The sequence below is a fragment of the Poecile atricapillus genome, chromosome W (assembly GCF_030490865.1).
Source record: "Poecile atricapillus isolate bPoeAtr1 chromosome W, bPoeAtr1.hap1, whole genome shotgun sequence".
Taxonomy (NCBI): domain Eukaryota; kingdom Metazoa; phylum Chordata; class Aves; order Passeriformes; family Paridae; genus Poecile; species Poecile atricapillus.
The window spans coordinates 30385291-30403061 of NC_081288.1; the positions used below are offsets into that span (position 1 = coordinate 30385291).

Below are 17771 nucleotides of genomic sequence, written 5' to 3' on the forward strand. Positions count from 1 at the left end.
GTCTTTATACACACATAATTGTTGCAAAAGCTAAACTTCCAAAAAACTAAAACTCAAATTCTGTACTCAAAGCACTTGATCAAAACTCCACATATACAAGTTGTATTCCATATGTCTAAAATCAAAATAGGGACATAATAAAAATAATATGGCTACTAGACCAACAAAAAATAACTTTATTCTATTTAATATGGAAATTTTGCATCATAAAATAAAAAATCTCGAACAAAATATTCACATCACATTAACTTCAAAAGTAACACTAGCACATAGGCATAGTGGGATCCATCTTGCTTAAGATTAGCCATCTACAAGTTAAACATTATTCTAAATCACTCAGCCAGCTCAGTCTCAAATACAGAGCACTATGTAACTCAGAAGATTCATATCACAGCTCAGACAGGTGCTAGAGGGGACAGTGAGTATCCATTGATACCAGAAGTCCTTTCAGAAAATAGTTTAAACTAGATGGATAAATTATGTTTAAAAGTATCACATTTATAACAAAAAGCCAAGTATTCTATAGGAAGACTTAAATTTTTGTCTAAAAATACATGGCAATCAGTGCTTCTATGCCAAATAAACAGAAGCATTCATGTGTAGAAACAGAAATGTACCAAGACCCCATTTCAAATCTCCCCCTTTTATTTATTCCCCTCTTCCCTTAACACAGAAGAAAAACAGATTTTTATAGTGCAGCTAATATGTGTTTTCTTATTGGGTATTTATATTTCCCATTTGCACACACACACAAAATCATTTTTTCATTCATTCATTCCATGAACATTGATTCTGATGTAATATCCCCATATTTGAGACAACCAGGGTGAAATGGACGAGATCAGTTTTAAAGCTAGATTTCATAGTTTTCTTCAATATACAATCTTTGTCCTAAACTTGAGTTGGTAAGACCTACACGTGCTCTTAACACCTGCTCTTCTCCAGCAACCTTAATCATGTAATTTTGTGGAATTACAGCTTCTGTGTTTAAGCTTCTAGAATCCTATTTGATACATTTTATCTATTTAGGTAAAAATTAAGAAGGTACAGTCACAGATTCACTCACACCATTTAATAAGCAATTAACAGCAGTTGCACTCTAAGTAATAATGCTTCACTCATTAATGTAGAGCCCAGTACTTGTCAGGGAACATTTCTGTGTAGTGAATTATAAAATGAATTTACAGCACATCCTATGCTAACTGTCTATGGAATCCTTTAGATACAAATTAAGGGTTTGTCTGGGACGCTATGTCAGAGTAAGCTACAATGTCAACATACAGCACATGTTACTCCACACCAAGCCCAAGAATAAGTTTATCTAAATATTCTTTTTTTCTATCACGTATTCCCTCACAAAAAGACATTGTGAACACTAGCTAACAATTTCTTCATATTGAATGAGAGTAGCTTTCCTATGATACATTTATTTGCTAATTCGAATGTCCTACTAAAGTCAAGCAAGAGGCCCCTCCTACAAATCTGTAACATCTTGAAAGTGTTTGAAAGAAATACTGGCATCTTCCCTAAATGGCCCTCTCCAGGAGTTACAAGCACACAGAAACTAGGCATTTCTGCCTTGTACAAAGATAGTCAGACCCTGCAATCTATCCTCTGGCACTCTGAAGCTTTGTATTCTTTTCCAGAATTTCTGATATATTAACTTAGAAAACCTGACCTAGATTATTTAAATTCTGCCATACTAAAAAGAGCATAAAAACAAGAGTTGAATAAGCCAAGTAGTTTGCATTAAAAATACCAGCGTAAAATTTAATAGATAGTCACAGAAAAACTTTGCAAAGCTCCTTCTCTATGAGCTGACTCCAAGTTTGTATTTTGCTTCTTTCATCTCTCAAGATATAAACCAGCTTTTGTATCCACAATGCTCCAGATGTAACTTTGCTACAAACTTTTCACAGCAAGGATTGTGTCACAAATCTAATGTTAAAGGCAGCAGAACACAGAGTTACCTTTTAGGATGACACAGCACAAATATGTTCACTGGCTTTTGGTTGGTTAAACATTGACTTTTTTCAAGACAAAAAAAGCTAACATAAAGCTTCAGTGTGCCAAGTTTAAACAGCATTGAGTAGTTCAATTTTCCTGAGATATTCTCAGTTAGACAGCTGTCCCCTCCCCCACCTCCACAGTATAATGACAGTTCTCTGGTCCAGTTTTCTGAAACCCAGAAATAAAAGGTCTGCTATGTTTACCTTGCCCTTTAAGTGCAGAGAAATAATGGCACAGAGGAGTGAGCTAGAAGGAATGCATACCTGTCTCTCATCTGTGGAGGCACAACGCCCCACTTTGTGATAGATTTCTCAGGAATCATCATGGTGATGACAAAAGGATGCAAATTTTTTCTCCTTTACAGTAACGATTATGTCTAACCACTTTTATACATTTAAGCAGCAGGGAAAACAGCATATTTTACTTAAACATTACATTTGTCAAATAAAAATTAAACAAATTTCACAAATTTTTGACCAGTCCTCAAATAAATACTACTCTTAGTAAGAATAATTAGCACTTCTTAGAAAGTGTCAAAGCTACAATTTTTCCACCCCTTGATCCCAATGTCAGCAAACTGCATACAAGAAAAAACCAACCCAAAACACCCCAGGTTCATCTACATAGAATACATGCAAACATTGTACTGTCAAACACTGATCAGATTGCAGGAGAATTGTTAAAATGTTTATAAATATATCTTCTACAATCAATCAAAACCAAGTGGTAAATTAAACATTTTTTTGCAAATCTCATTTAATCTATAAATGCAATATACCCTCAGAACCTCTAAACAAGCAGAGGTAGAGAGAGCTTTGAGAATTCCCTGGTAAAATCTATTTTAAATGAATGAAGACTGACTGCCTGGACAACTACACAGGAGACTGGGTAATGTACGTGAAGCTGGAAAAGGGAAATAGAACAATCAGTCATTTTTTCAAGGAAAACAAAACCGAAGAGACAAATTATAATATGAATAATAGTAACATACCTGGATTGGTTCTTGCTGCTTAAAAACAGGACCAAGATCAGGTAGAATGAGCTTTATATATTCTTCTTTGGTGCACTCCTCAGCAATTAAGAGAACATTAGGCAAGACAAAGGGTACCATATCAGGATTCACAAATTCGGAAGTCAAGCAAGGCAAAATTCGCTGAATTATAACACGCTAAAAGAAAAAAAACAAAACCAAGTATGAATCATGTACTGCACTGCAGTACTTTGCCAGTTCAGCAACTTTTGTGTTAGGTAATTTTCAGTTTTTATCTCTTATTTGCACAGTACACTGTACTTAATTTACACTGTGCTACTCTGCTTAATTTTCTGATTGCACTCAAAACATAAATGAAGACTTTAACAACTGTGAAGATCAACAAAAAGCAGTTAACTGTACAGAAAATAGGACTTTGAGCCACATATGAGTTTTACAAAAAACATAAGCTATATGCTTTCTTTAAAAAGACCCTAACAAGACCTTTAAAAATACCCTATAAACCCTCCAAATTAGTATTTTTTTTTTCTGTACCCCATCATTCACTGAACAAACACATAATCCTACTATACCTCCCTGTAAAACTCCAGATACATTTCCTAAATAGGATTCTGCTGATGAAACAGATATGTAAACCATGGATGTCTACTGCAGCATTAGATATCCTAAAATGCTTTTGAAGTCAATAAACAGAAATATATGGTTCATGGGCACAGTCACTTCCCCCATAAAATATATTTTCAAGACAGAAGAAAAATAAAAAGAATACCCTAAGATGATTTGGTCAATCAGTGGCTGTCTAAAGTTAGGTGAAATACATGCCACTTATTTCCAAATTCAAAGCAGTAACCTGATCAAAGGAAAAAAATCCTAAATTAAAAAGAATAGAGTATTAAATATGGAGTCTAAATGTTGCACTGTGTAGTGCAAAACAGAACTAAAAATAAAGAAATATAATACAGTGGTTGAGAAGCTCAGTTATTCTATTATGTACTAAACTAATACTACTTTTCTATCGTATGTATTACGGCTTATATAAACGAAGGTATACCACTAAAGGAAAGGAAGCCAGTCTAGACATAATGCTTAACATTACAGAGGAGAAATATGTAATGACAGGCATTTGCCTTTGAGATTTCTGAGCACTGCCAGCACAAGAAAGCACTTAGCCTACTGAGGGAAGGAAGTTTTGCATCATTCAACATTAAAATGCTATGAAAAGACTTGAAGCAATCTTATAGGAAGAAAGGTGGCAAAATGGCTTCAAAGAGCTATGATGGCACCTGGAAACACAGGGAAAGCCCTGTAAGTGGAGAGAAGACAACTCCCTTTCAAACTGGGATTAACTACAACAGGATATGCAAACACTGGTTCCTCATTTGGCTTATTTGCCATTTTCCATTTAAAGTAATATTGTTTGCTGAGGAATACTTCCAGAGTATTCTCCTTTTATTTCCTTCTACTCTGACAGTCTCATGGCAGTATCATGGTACAATGCAACAGAAAGTCCAGCATTCCAAGAGTCAAAATGCTAACAGATGTTCATATATTTTCAGACTTGCAATTTCAAGACATCATTCAGACATACCTTAGGTAGTTTTGGCAGAACTTTTGGTAGTCCTTTAAAAAACTGTGATTTCTGCAGGTTATCCCTTTGAAATAATGAATCAAAATACTGAAGCGTCATTGCTCCTACATCATCAAAGAATGGTATCTAAAAATAAGATTAAAAGGTTGTGATCTGGAGGGGGACAACACTGACACTGCTACAATAATTCCCAAATATAATCATCTATCTATACTTCCAATGCATGACAATAAACCTCTACAATGATATGTCTGCAACTAACAATTGGAAAATTAAATTTTTACATATCATGTAGTATAATATTCAGAAACAGGTTGATTATTAAGACAGAATTTTCCTAGCATTTTTCAAAAACTCATACATGTTATGTGTATGTAAGCAAAAACATTACTTCATATACAGTAAGTGGCTTACAAAAAAAATGTAAGAAAAAAACCTTTCAATAAATATTCTTCTAGGAATAATTGTGCTATATTATATTAAACACCTACTAGGTCATCCACATCTGGCTCCCACCCCTGGAAACTCCAGAAAACCCTGGAAGCTCTGATATCTCTACTCCATGATTCAGTGTGCAGATATGATAAAAGAGACTCAACATCTTTATAAAACCATACTGCTTAATACAACCACTTACAGATTTGTTTGTTGTAGTCCTTCAGACAATTGAGTTGATACCTAAGAAATATCTGCCAGTTCCCTCACTTCCATCTTTCAGCATATAGGTGAACAAAACCATCATCTGCTCCACCTCCCTTCTTCACCCACTATTTCTTTCAACAGTTAAAACAATGATTTCTATCTCTCTATACCATCTTTTTACATCACAGCAAAAGAATAACACCATTTAGCAAAACAAATCTATAAGCAGGAATCTGAAAGGCTATCAGATTGGAGAAAATGGGACATAAGACAAGGGAAGAACAATGCTTTAAGATCTACTTTCAGAAAGGAAAACGGAGCAACAGTTCTGCCAAATTAAAACCATTATATTCTACTTGCAATTAAATTTGCTTTGTCAGGGCAAATAATTTCCTAATATACTTTATTGTCTGCATATTTAAGAATACATCAAAAATCATAAGCTAAAAGCTAATCCTTACATTTACTGCCCTTTCATCATATTCTCACTTTCAAATCCTTCCAATCTAATCTGGAAGACTGAATTGTATCAAATCATTGCACAGAAAAGCTTCCAACTGTATGGAAAGGAATAAAACAGTGTTGCATTGAATAATTTTTGAATAATTGAATACTTTTTCTAAATTCTGTCTCAGCACCCACTTTTTTCCATATAAATAAATGTCAGCATAAGGATAACTTTTGGCATCAACTAACATTACATCTAAATGGTTAAAAAATATTTAACATTTCAACTAAAATGATTAACAGAAAACACTTTAAAATAGCTCTGCAAATAAAACTCTAGTTTCTCTCTTTCCTATGGCTACTGTACTTTCCATGGACTGACCTTAGTCATTTGATCTGCATCTGGTCTGACTGCCGGAGCTACGTTTAGGAGTAGCTTTACATGCTCACGCACCTCCTCGGGTATGTTCTGAAGAGTACTGGAGCTTAAACGGCTCAGCTGTGGAAGTAATTCAAGCATGAAGTCAGAAACCCCTGCATGTAACTATTTCCAGCATAAAACAGGCCTACACTTTGCTCTCTTGATGGTTTCTCTATCCACGCATCTGATATCCCTCCCTTCTCGCTCACAACCCTCTCTGTTTCCCAAGAGCCTACCTGGTTTAGGTCCCACCCCAATTTTTGCAACTTCCCATTGTAATTCAGGTTATCAGAGAACACAAACATGATATTTTAAACAGTCAAATGTCATTATCTAAGGTGTTGTCTACACACATTAAAACACAGTACATAGTGTGTGGCAATGGGCACCCACAGAAGTTACAACAAAGGAAACATGAGTACGAACAGACATTATGTCAGCTGATCCAATTAACTGAGACACTGTCTTCTGTTAATATTCACAGTCCACAAAGAATGTGGATAGATTAGTGGATACCAAATGCCATGTCAAGTGACCAAATCACCCTAAACCTAGCCCTCTTCAATGGTCCTACATAGGTAATCCACTGCCAGGTGTTTCATACTGTGACTAACAGGCAAGCATTATTTCACAAGATTCAACACATTTACAGAGAAATTAGGTGAGAAATGCTATTTTTAGTTTATAAAGTTGGTACATGTAACCTCCTCTAAACATATTTTTGCTTCTCATATTTTACTATAATTATTTTTCTTCTTATAAAAACAATATGCAGGGTAAGATACCATTGTCAGATGGTTTATGTTTGAGTGCAGATAATGTTCTTGATATTTAAATATATTTTACAGTAATAACTTTTCAAATATGAAAATCAACAAACAGTAGTCATAAAAAGAACAAATACCTGGTCCAGCTGTCTACTAAAGCTTTTATAAATATCTTGCTTGTTGACCTCAAAAATTGGTTTCCCTTTATTGAACACTGCATACATAACAGCTCCCAGAGAGTACATATCACTGGCTGTCTCACAGCTCACAGAGAGAATATATTCTGGTGCCAGATACTCAGGATTTGGAAGACACAAGGATGGCAAGTTTGGATCCCATTCCTTACAAGGGAACTTCGGCTACAAGAGAAATATGAGAAGTAAAATGAAGTACATTTATCAAGTATTTTTAAAAATAATTTTCAAAAAGAAACTCAAGCAGCAAAAAATAATTAAGCAGCTCAAATTCCATTATGAATCAAACAGAAACAGAGTAAGACAAAACTGTTAGGAATCTCTGTCTGTAGCTTAGAGTGATTAGCTGATGCAGTTTTATCCAAGTATCAGAGCTGGGAAGTGTAATGTAAAATCAAAGTGCTGCTGTAATGGGGAAACATGAGCTATGATGGAATTCATTTTAAGAGGTAGCAACCAGGCACTGAGTAGTTGTAACACACTGAGCTAGATAGGCTTGCATGTCATCCAACATGAAGGGGAGCAGAAGTGGCACAGGCTCCAGCCTCTGTTTGAAACCATTACTAGTCTACTGTGACCCCACTGAGCCCACTCAGGCTCTTTTTCTGAAACGATCAAATGCAGCATTTCAATCCAGACCTGTGCCATATGTTCTAACTTTTGACCAACAAAATACAGAGGTGAATACTAAATAAACAGTTCTATTCTAGAATGCAAGATCATGAAACTGGTTTCAGGCAAAGACCTGAATTTGAAATTGAATGATGATAAATACAAAGATTATTACCTCCTGTTCAGATGGATTTGTTGATTGGATACAAAAATCAAATCCCATAATTTTCCATGCTCCACTCTTATTCAAAATTATATTTTCAGGAGTAATGTTTCCATGGACCATTTTGACACTGCTATGCAAAAACGACAAACCTTCAGAAACCTGTCCATAAAAGATCATTATTTCAGGTTAAATATTTCCCCAAACATCCTACAAGACATTTACAAAAATTCTGTTCTTGTGATCACAGTTAAATTCCTAAGTTAACTAAGAAACAATTTTTCATCACTATTTTAGCCTATGCCTTAAAAATTATGCATGAAGGGAATGAAACACAGATGGGTAATCAGTGGGTGAGATTACTAATGTCAATTAACTATCACAGCCTAAGTGTGGTGGTGCATTCCCCCCTTCCCTCTGGCCACATAATCTCAGACGAACAACAATTGCTTTATGAAGCTGATCAACATATTCACCAAACAAAACCTGGGAGCTAATGGTTCTCCACAGAACGTAAAGAAAAGATTCACATATGCAAGAGACAGCTGTAGCAGAGACATTTACATTGAAAATAAAAATTAACTGAATTTTCTATTTTACATATCAGAAAAATAAAAAAAAAATAGCAGCTTAGAGCTTCTAGTGTTTATCTTCTACACTTAGAGTGATCAGGGCACTATTATCTCTCACCTCACTATTATTTGATTCACTATAGGGAGACAAAACTTTGGCACTGTACTGACTTCATAAAGAAAAAATCATTAATACTAAAGCAGAAAAACATTATAAAGACAACCTGTACCATACCTGAAGCAAACCATATTTGGTCTCCACGTCATAAAGTTTGTATTCTTTAATGTCTGATGGTAAAGGAGAAGGTAGGTTGTCCCAGCTGCCAAGAACATTAGCTAAACTTGCACAGACTGGTTCTGTACAAAATGCCAAGCAATCCCTGTATAGGAAATGCATTAAAAATTTTCTTGTACATAAATGTCATATATCTCTTGACTGCAAATAAAGAACCATACAAACACCATATTATACATTGCCAAAGTACCTGGTGCTACCAAAACCATGTTATATTTCAGGTTTTGAATTCTTTTAATATTATACTAAAGAGAAACACATAAATATCTGAAGTTTAAAAAAAATACTAGAATTAGGTTATTTTATTCTCTAACATTCAAATAAATCACTAATGATGCACACAATGCTTCGTAGAATTTTTTTAAAAACAGTGCTTTTCTTGTCCTGATCCAGGAAAAATTGGTCAAATAATTCTTATTAGTATTAAAGCTTGTAAAATAAGACTTCTACCTATGCCTAAAACCAACATGTCCCTGACTGAAGCAGTACTTAATGAGGTCAGACAATGATCAGAAACTAAATTAATATAAGGGAGCACCAGAATATTCTTTTACTTTGACAACCGATAGAGAAGAAGATGTGCAAACACAAATACACTTGTTATATGACCTGCAGTTTGCATGTGAAGTGACTGTTCTCTAAATTATCTTTTTTTTTCTTCAGGAAAAATTAATGGTCTTGCTTATGTATTTTTGTGTCAGTTGGGTTTGAAAAGCACAGAAGAAGCAAACTTCCACACATAAGGTCTTGTACTAACACTGTCAAAATTTCAGATTTCAAAACTGTCCTGAAACCAGTATATGTCTCAATTTCACATACTTCATGCAATGCAGACAGAGTCATTCTTTACATTCACATTCTTCATACTGCTCTGCACAGCAGTGGAGGCCCTGGACAGCCATTGCAATTCACTCCTTAATTGTTTTATAGGGTTTTTTTTGAGAAAGCATTACATGGATGGTAGCACACATACCTGCTTTAATGATCATTAATTCATGAGAGCACTAAATACTGTATCAGTATGAACACAGAAAACAGAAACAGAGTAACAGTAACAAAGATACATTTTTTAATATAAAGTTATAGGCAAGAAGATAGAGCCTAACTTTTTGATCACGCCATAAAAACAACAGAAGACGTCTCAGCATGAAACTACCACATATTTTTTAGGTATTTCAATAATTAACAAACTTGACCTTTGAAGTAAAATAAGGCTGCTGAAATAGGCAAACCTCATACTATTCATCCACATTTAAGTTTTATGTACTGCCTCTCTAAAAGAAAAACAACTGAACAGTAAAAATACATTGAATGCTAAGTGTCAGCCCACCTGAAATTTTTTTGTTTGGTTTCCTCCCTACCATTCTGTTAATGACATACCTTTCGTGTTTCTATTAATATGACTAGGACTATAAAACTTGTTTCTGTTATAAACACAAGTCAAAACAGGAACATAGAAAGACAAAGTCCTTTATTTGCAGTCTAACTTCAGCTTTACCCCAGAGCTTATCCATTTAGCTATGGTTAAGGCACAGATGATAGAAAATACCTAGGGAACAGTTATTCAGTGGTTTTCATAACAAACTCTCTGATTACTGCTTTGAGGGAATAAAAAGATGGCTGCTTATTTTTTACTTTAGGAGGCAATTAAAAAAAGGGCCCAACCCAAAGTAATGGAGGGATGCAGTAAATCTAATTAAAATAGTAGAATATCGCAGAAGCTGATGTCTGCCATACAGTGCAGCTGCCTTAACAGCTTCCCGAATAATATCAGCTTGAAATTCAGAGTAACAAGAGTAGTAAGATAAAAACTTCATTATTTTTTATTTTAAAAATAAAAAGTGAGGGTCAAAAATACATATGCTTTCTACAGGGAAACAATGTAACAAATGCAGTGTCTAGCAGGGACAATTCACACTACTACTATTTTTAAAGGGTAGGAATGATATTATGAGTTAACCCACAATTTGTTTTTTATCCTTTTCTTCAATAACAAGCTGAATATAAACTGCTTTTCAGTGCTGTTAATGGAATTCAAGACCATCTGTAAATAAACATACTAATATTAAATATTTAGTATAGATAAGGATTTATTCATATAAAGGCATGTTAAGAGATATACATCGTTATATTTATTATATACATTTATATTAAACATAACTGTGTTGGATAATTGGATCCAAACAATTGGATTGGATTATTGGATACCAATAATTTGTAGTAGAAACATCCTATTAATAGTGGAAAAACTATCTACACACTAGGGTCAGAAAGGTTTTGCCTTTCCATATCTACTTCAGCCCTCCAGGTACATCAAGTATCTATTTGCTTCATAAAGGAGGAATAAAAGGGGACCTGCATGCAGTTCATTACAATTGTATGTTACTTTGGGGAAACACAAAAAAGAAAAAAAAAAAAAAAAGAAGGAAAAAAAGATCAGTTACAGTCTAGCCAGAAGCCCACATGAGATTTCTTCAATAAGCTCTCTGGAAAGATCTGAAACCCTAAAGCAATCTTACAGCATGCTTGCACAAGGTTACACACACATATACTCTACATAAACCTTTATTTTATGAATCTCCTCCAAAAACTGTTACATCAGTTTCTGGCACAGCAAGCAACTGTACAGAGTCTGTGCTTCTGGTGTTTCTACCAGCAGCTCACTGTGCTGAGTATGGAAACAAAAACAGCAGAAGCAAAGTGTAAGGCACTACTAAAAACTCACAAAGAACTCTGCTGTAACTACACTGTTAATTTTACTCAAAAGGCTTAAATGCTTCATAAGAATGCCACCAAAGCTTTCTTAAAGGTATGAATCTTAGCCTTTTCTTCTGAAAGACAATGTTCAGGGGAAAAGTTGCTGAGTCAACTGGAAAACTGTGACAATTTTAGGAAGAAGCCTGAGGTGTACCCTGGGATTCACTTGCATACACTGTAATTTGAGATGATGCTGGGCCATTTAGCATGTAATAGCTTATTTACTCTTACGGAATACTGAGAGCTGTCTTCAACTACCTAATTGATTTTCTTTATGCCATAGTAAGAGACATACTAGATCATACCTGCAATGACAGCTTTGAACCCCTGTCAATGTGGAATGTGTTTAGTACTGAAGGAGAGATAGATATGAATATGCAAGTGCAATTTAATCCAATAAACCTGTCTCAAAGCAGGCACTGCAAAGATGAAGAAGCATTCCTACAGTATTCTTGGCTCCTAGAAGCCATTTGGAAAAACTCAAGACAACACAGACAGGAAGGACATTATATAATGTATCTTTATCAGGCTACCATTTAGGATCACAGGATGGCTGGGGTTTGGAAACACTTCTGGAAATCATCTAGTCCAACCCCCTTCCTGTTTGAGGAAAAAAATCCTAAAACCTCCATGATCTTCTCTGGTAGTATCAAGATCAAGATATTTAACATGAAACCTTGATTTTCGTTTGTTAGATTTTTGTATCCCTACAGCTGAACAATAAATCTGTAAGACTAACCAGTTATTGTGCCTATCGACCAACCGTTCGTAAGTCAAATAAGCACTAGAAGAACATGAAGAATTTTGTCTCCCTTGACTGGCACTTAAGAGCATTTTCAACACATATTTAGCTGCAATACATACAATTTACCAAAAATCACTAATCTACTAAATACATCTCATACATGGAGCAAAATGTATGAATAAGTTTTAAGAGAAAATCATTTCAAGATTGTTCTTTAAAACCAAAATTAATTAAAGCACCAAATTTTCATGCGTAGCCTTACAGCTTCAGCTGAACTAAAATCAAGCAATAGATTATTAATTAGATTAATTAGATTCACACCAGAACTGCATTCTATGGCCGGGGGCGGGGGTGGGTGGGTAGGGTGAATACCTTGTCACATAAATTAGCACATACACTAAACTTAAATCTCACTAGATGCATGTATTGAATGTTTCAGACAGTTTACATCCAATACCAAAACAATGATTAAAAATAACCGTTCTCTATTGTACTACAGCTTACCTGGATTCTTCTAATGGATGTTGAACAGTAAGTAGTCTAGGGTGTCGAAGCCTAGTTAGCTGTTGAACACCTCGTTTTAAGGAATCAATAATCTGATCTTTTTCAAATTTTTGGTACTTGTCTATTAGCTTCTTATCAAAGACAAAAACAGCCACTTCCTGAAAATAAGCAACAGAATTCACTCAGTATATAACACAGCCAAAACCTAAGCTTATATACAATTATATACAAATGTGTTTTTTCAATCAGCAGTACAATCCCACCAAAAGATTTAACCAAACAAATTAAATTACTTGTTTTTGTTACTTAGTCCCAGCCATGGGAGAGGTTACTACATATAAACTATGAAATATATATTTTGAGTTAAGGTACTAATGCTCCTTTATTGTATAAACAGTATTGCATAAACTGTAATCCCAACCTACACAGCGACAAAGCAGCAGATCCACAGTTAGAAATCAGCTTGATTTTAAGTAGACGAAAGCATTTATATCAACAATAAGCTGTTAAAATATTCTGAGTATATATCAAGTGTTGCTTTAATAACCAGGTCCTGTCTCAGTGCTCCTTTCAAACCAGTACAATCTGACATAATAGTCACAGTAGTCTATTAATATGATTAGACCATTCACATGATAAAATATTAAGAATTTTGTAATGTTTAAAGATGTGTAAAAAAAGGTCACAAAAATGTTAAAACCAGAGAAATCCTCTCTGACTTCTGAAACTGGAGCAAGAGAAAATTAAGAAATTTGTATGAAACTGAAATTACAGAGGTCAATGTAGAATGGAAGATTACATCACCATCTGGGAAGTTGTTAATGTGAAATTTATCAGCTGATGAAAAAAGGAATTAAAAACTTTTATGATGAAACAGACTTTTATATGCTGCTACAACAGCATTATGAATAGTAATAAAGGTTAGAAAGCAGCAGAGAATAAAATGAAAATACAGTTTTCAGTCCCAAGAGGAACTCTGTGCTCTTTTACTGCACATTTTATAACCATTACTCTAATTAAAATCTCACCAGAACAGCTATATTATTTATTTTTTTAAAAAAAATTATAAACTTTTAGAAATAGACTATCCAAAATATGAAATTCAGCCCAATACACAAAATATTGGTTTTTAACTATTTTCATTAAGCTGTTAGCAGGTGAATACTTCTAATTAGCTCAACTAAGTACACTTTTCCTGCTCTATCCATATTGGCTCCCTGCTCCAACTTTTAAGTGTGATAGCGCAAACATTAACACAAGGCATAGAAGAGCAATGACAGGGATGGAAGACATACACTGAGCAGTACATGACCAATAACAAAATCTCAAACTAAGACAGCACTTCTAAAAAAAAGCTTTTTTGTTTGATGATAAGTGAAAAGAATCAGAAAGTGAGTATTTAAATCAGCTATGGTTTGAATATTTTGTGGTGGGTCTAAGTAAGTTCTATTGGTGCTTGCTGCAATCCTGCATTGTTTGTTTAAACTCATTATTCCCTGCACCTGGCAGAAGAGAACACAATTTGTGCTCCAGATGCTTACCCAGCTGACTCAAGGCCATTTGGTCACTCTTGACTGTCTGTAGCCTTATTGTTGGGACCTACCTTCTGAATTCTGACAGGTTTATAACTGAGCTGGCAAGTACTTTGTGACCTTACCCTATCTATTTATGATTGTACTTTCTAAGCAGAAGGAAAAGTGCCATATTATGTCAGAAAAAGTGTAAGTGCAAAAAGTCTAAGATGAGCTGAAATACATACTGTGAAATTATACACCTATATATAATCAGAGTGACTCATAAATCTTTCAAACAAACACCAGCAAATCAGCTATGAAATAGCACCAGACAAACATATGGACGTAGGTAAGTAATTTTCTCACATTCTGTTAGGTTGTTACTCAGTCACCTACACAGTAAGCAGGAAAAGACAAAGTACATTAAAAAAATAATAACAGATAAACATTCAGAAATCCTGGAAAAAGCAGCAAGGCAGAAACCAGGCAGAACTCAGAAAAGAAGAAGACAGTTATAGATATCTACTGTCACCAGAGACAGAATATTTGTAACTGTCCATTGGCATAAAATAGGAACAGAAATAATCCTGAAAACAAAGATTTCTTATGGGATCTACTGCTGTAATGTTAAAACCTCTACATTCAGCTGTTTTACCTGGCTACAATGACTTAAACTATTACTTGTGCTGTGACAAAGTGACAACAACAGGGGTAATCAAGCCCTTACATCCTCCTTGTCTGATTACAATATACACTGCAAAAAAAACTTGTAGCTTCAAGCTTGTAATACAGCAAATCTGTGCAACTCCGCAAAAGCGACTGCCATCACCTGGAAAATGACAGCCAGCCAAAGAACATTCAGAAAGTACATGGGAGAGAAATAAAAAATGTTAAATGTTGCATACAGGTAGAAATCTAATAAAAGGAAGGCCTTATAATATCATGGCTTAGGCCTGCTGATTCTGATGGGTGCAGCTAACAGCTACTCTGTTCCCATGAGAAAATATCGTAAGAATGAAAGTCAGTTAGCACAGAAATTTATTCTTGTGAGAAAAATAAGTTTGCACCTGTAAAAACAATAAATTGATCCCATAAGAATCAGTGAAGAAGATATGTAAACAATCCAGGGACAGAGACATTTGATAAACATGCAAAATCCCATTTACTGACCAATGAACTGAGTGTCAGTTTATTGTCAGCCAATTAGCTATACCACAGTGCCTCCAGATAATCCTATAAAATATGACCTACGCAATAAAGGTTCTGCTTTTCCTTCATGAAGAAACTGAGTCCCTTATTATTGCAACAGTTAAAGAACATTATATTGTAATACAACACACCATAAGCTGCATTGCTGCAGAGTTTTGTTTTGCAATGTCAAAGTGAATGTTGACATGATGTTACCTAACTGGTAATATTAATAATGAATGGTAAATGCATGTCAAAACACCTGCCATCTACAATTCCATGCAGTACAACTGCTGCTGTATTTTTAATTACTAATGATGGCATACAACTACACAGATGTTAGTCAGGGTTTACAGAGATATTACAGGACCACATGGAGCACCTGAACTAAAACTGTAAAATTATTGGCCAGAACATCCATTCAAGGCTTGAAAAACTTGATTGACAGGAACCTAGTTATATGTACTCTGTCAACTCTACAGTGAAAGAAACTTGCTACAATTCTCCAGACCTCAAGGATACATGTGCTGCAGGTCAAATGCTTACTGGGCACATAGATGGTATAAAACCTATCAAAATTACCATGCTTCCAATATTACCACTTCTTTGTATAGATGAGCAGGCCCAAACAAAAGCCCCAGTCAACTGTATGTTGGGTAAATTCAGCAAATGCACAGAGATCTGCAGCAGCTAAAAAAATGCATGAAAACATGGCAAAAGTACCTGATTAAATATCATTCAGAATCTGTCACACAGAATCAGATGACACATTCTTTGCACATTATTTATTCTGTGTATTACATTTATCTATTTGCTACTGTTTATTTGACTATGATCTAAAAGATTGTGTAAACATTTTCCAAAGTTATTCCTTTGTGTCCATTTCTTTTTGGTACATGTGCAGAAAGATGATATATTGTCTAAGTATTACGCTTAAGTAAAGACCATAATTTATTAACACTTCTATTTACACTTTGAAAACTGAATTTCCTCCCCAAATTTGAAAAAAAAAAAAAATTTCATATTTCTACAGTGTAACAAAATCATTACCTGTAACAACAATTCTTAAACTCTGTTTTTGGCAAACCCTTTTCTGAAGTCACAGTCCCATATTTATTTATTTATACATGTGACTTCAAGTGAGTCAAAGGTTTGAGTATTAGTGCTCCAAACCTTAATACTTTTAGGAAACTAAAAGGGAACAATACTGATCTGAAAGCAGCACAGGGGAAGCATAACTAACTTCCTTCACAACCCCCTCCTCCATCCCATGCCTTCCTGTTACAGTATCTCATTAACTTAACATTTCTAACTGCTCAATTTCTGTATGGTAGCTGAGCAAAAAATGACAGTGTCTTTTGCTGACAACAAATGATGACTTCATGGTTGTTTTGAATTGTAAAAAGTCAGAATTGTTACCAAAAAAAAGTTGCAAGGTGCAACAAACTGGGGAACTAATCCATGTTAATGCAAACTTCTTCCTTCTTGTCAGATCACTTTTTTTTACTTGATAACTCACCTGCTTTGTTGATTTTTTAGTTCCATTAAATATCTTCCACGCAAGACCATTACCTCCACTGGCAATATGTCGCCCGACATCGAATTCCCTGGTAACGGGATTTCCCATGACTGCACTGGTGACATCAGCTGTCACCTTTGTGACAGTGCTCTTCAGCTTATTCAGCATGGACTCCATGGTTTCAATTTGCACCAATGGCTTATCCTACAAAGACAAGAAAATAAAGGCTTCACAGTCCTCTCAATTCAACCATTTCTTGAAAAAAGTAATTGAATAATGCAAGGGATTTATAAACTGCCCCCTACAAGAAAGGTTCACACTTTGTGTATTAGTATCCATCAAAAAGAGAAACAAACCTGAAGGAAAAAAGACTCCTTTAATTCCAGTGCTCACAGAACTACTCATTTGTCTGAAGCTAAGGATTGTTTAAGATCTTGGGCCAGCAAAATAATGGATGTATATTATACAGAGAGCAAGTAAAAAACAAACACATTCTTTCCTACAGTGCTTTTCAAAATACAAGCTCAAAATTCGGTATTTTGCCCATCAGATTACTGACATTACCATGATCCAACTATTAACGAACTTAAGTATTAAGTGCACAGGTAGGAAAGAAGAAACCATTTCTTTATGCTTTACCAAAACTGTACAAGGAAGTTTTTTTTCACATCACCTTTCAAATTTTAGAGCTAAAAGACTGTGGCAGTTTCCAATTTACTTCATCTTCCCCTGTAGTGTGTACTTGTGGGAACTGACAATGGCCAAATAAGAGATTTTTAGACTTCAGGCATTAGCTTGAGCCTGTGTGAAAATAAGTCACACAACTTTCTCACTCTGGTCTG

At 34.8% G+C, this 17771-nt stretch overlaps 1 protein-coding gene across 3 annotated transcripts in view; it reads right to left on the reverse strand.

Moving 5' to 3' along the window:
• LOC131591716 (SCY1-like protein 2) overlaps positions 1 to 17771 on the reverse strand; it is a 38747-nt gene that overhangs the window by 16906 nt on the left and 4070 nt on the right. For all 3 annotated transcript variants that reach the window (XM_058862694.1, XM_058862695.1, XM_058862693.1), the window contains exons 2-9: positions 16930 to 17133; positions 12709 to 12866; positions 8643 to 8787; positions 7848 to 7997; positions 7004 to 7225; positions 6061 to 6177; positions 4590 to 4715; positions 3002 to 3178 (exon numbers count right to left, since the gene is read on the reverse strand). In XM_058862694.1, coding sequence (XP_058718677.1) covers positions 3002 to 3178; positions 4590 to 4715; positions 6061 to 6177; positions 7004 to 7225; positions 7848 to 7997; positions 8643 to 8787; positions 12709 to 12866; positions 16930 to 17106 — 1272 coding nt within the window. In that variant the 5' untranslated portion in view covers positions 17107 to 17133. The remainder of the gene's footprint in view (positions 1 to 3001; positions 3179 to 4589; positions 4716 to 6060; positions 6178 to 7003; positions 7226 to 7847; positions 7998 to 8642; positions 8788 to 12708; positions 12867 to 16929; positions 17134 to 17771) is intronic.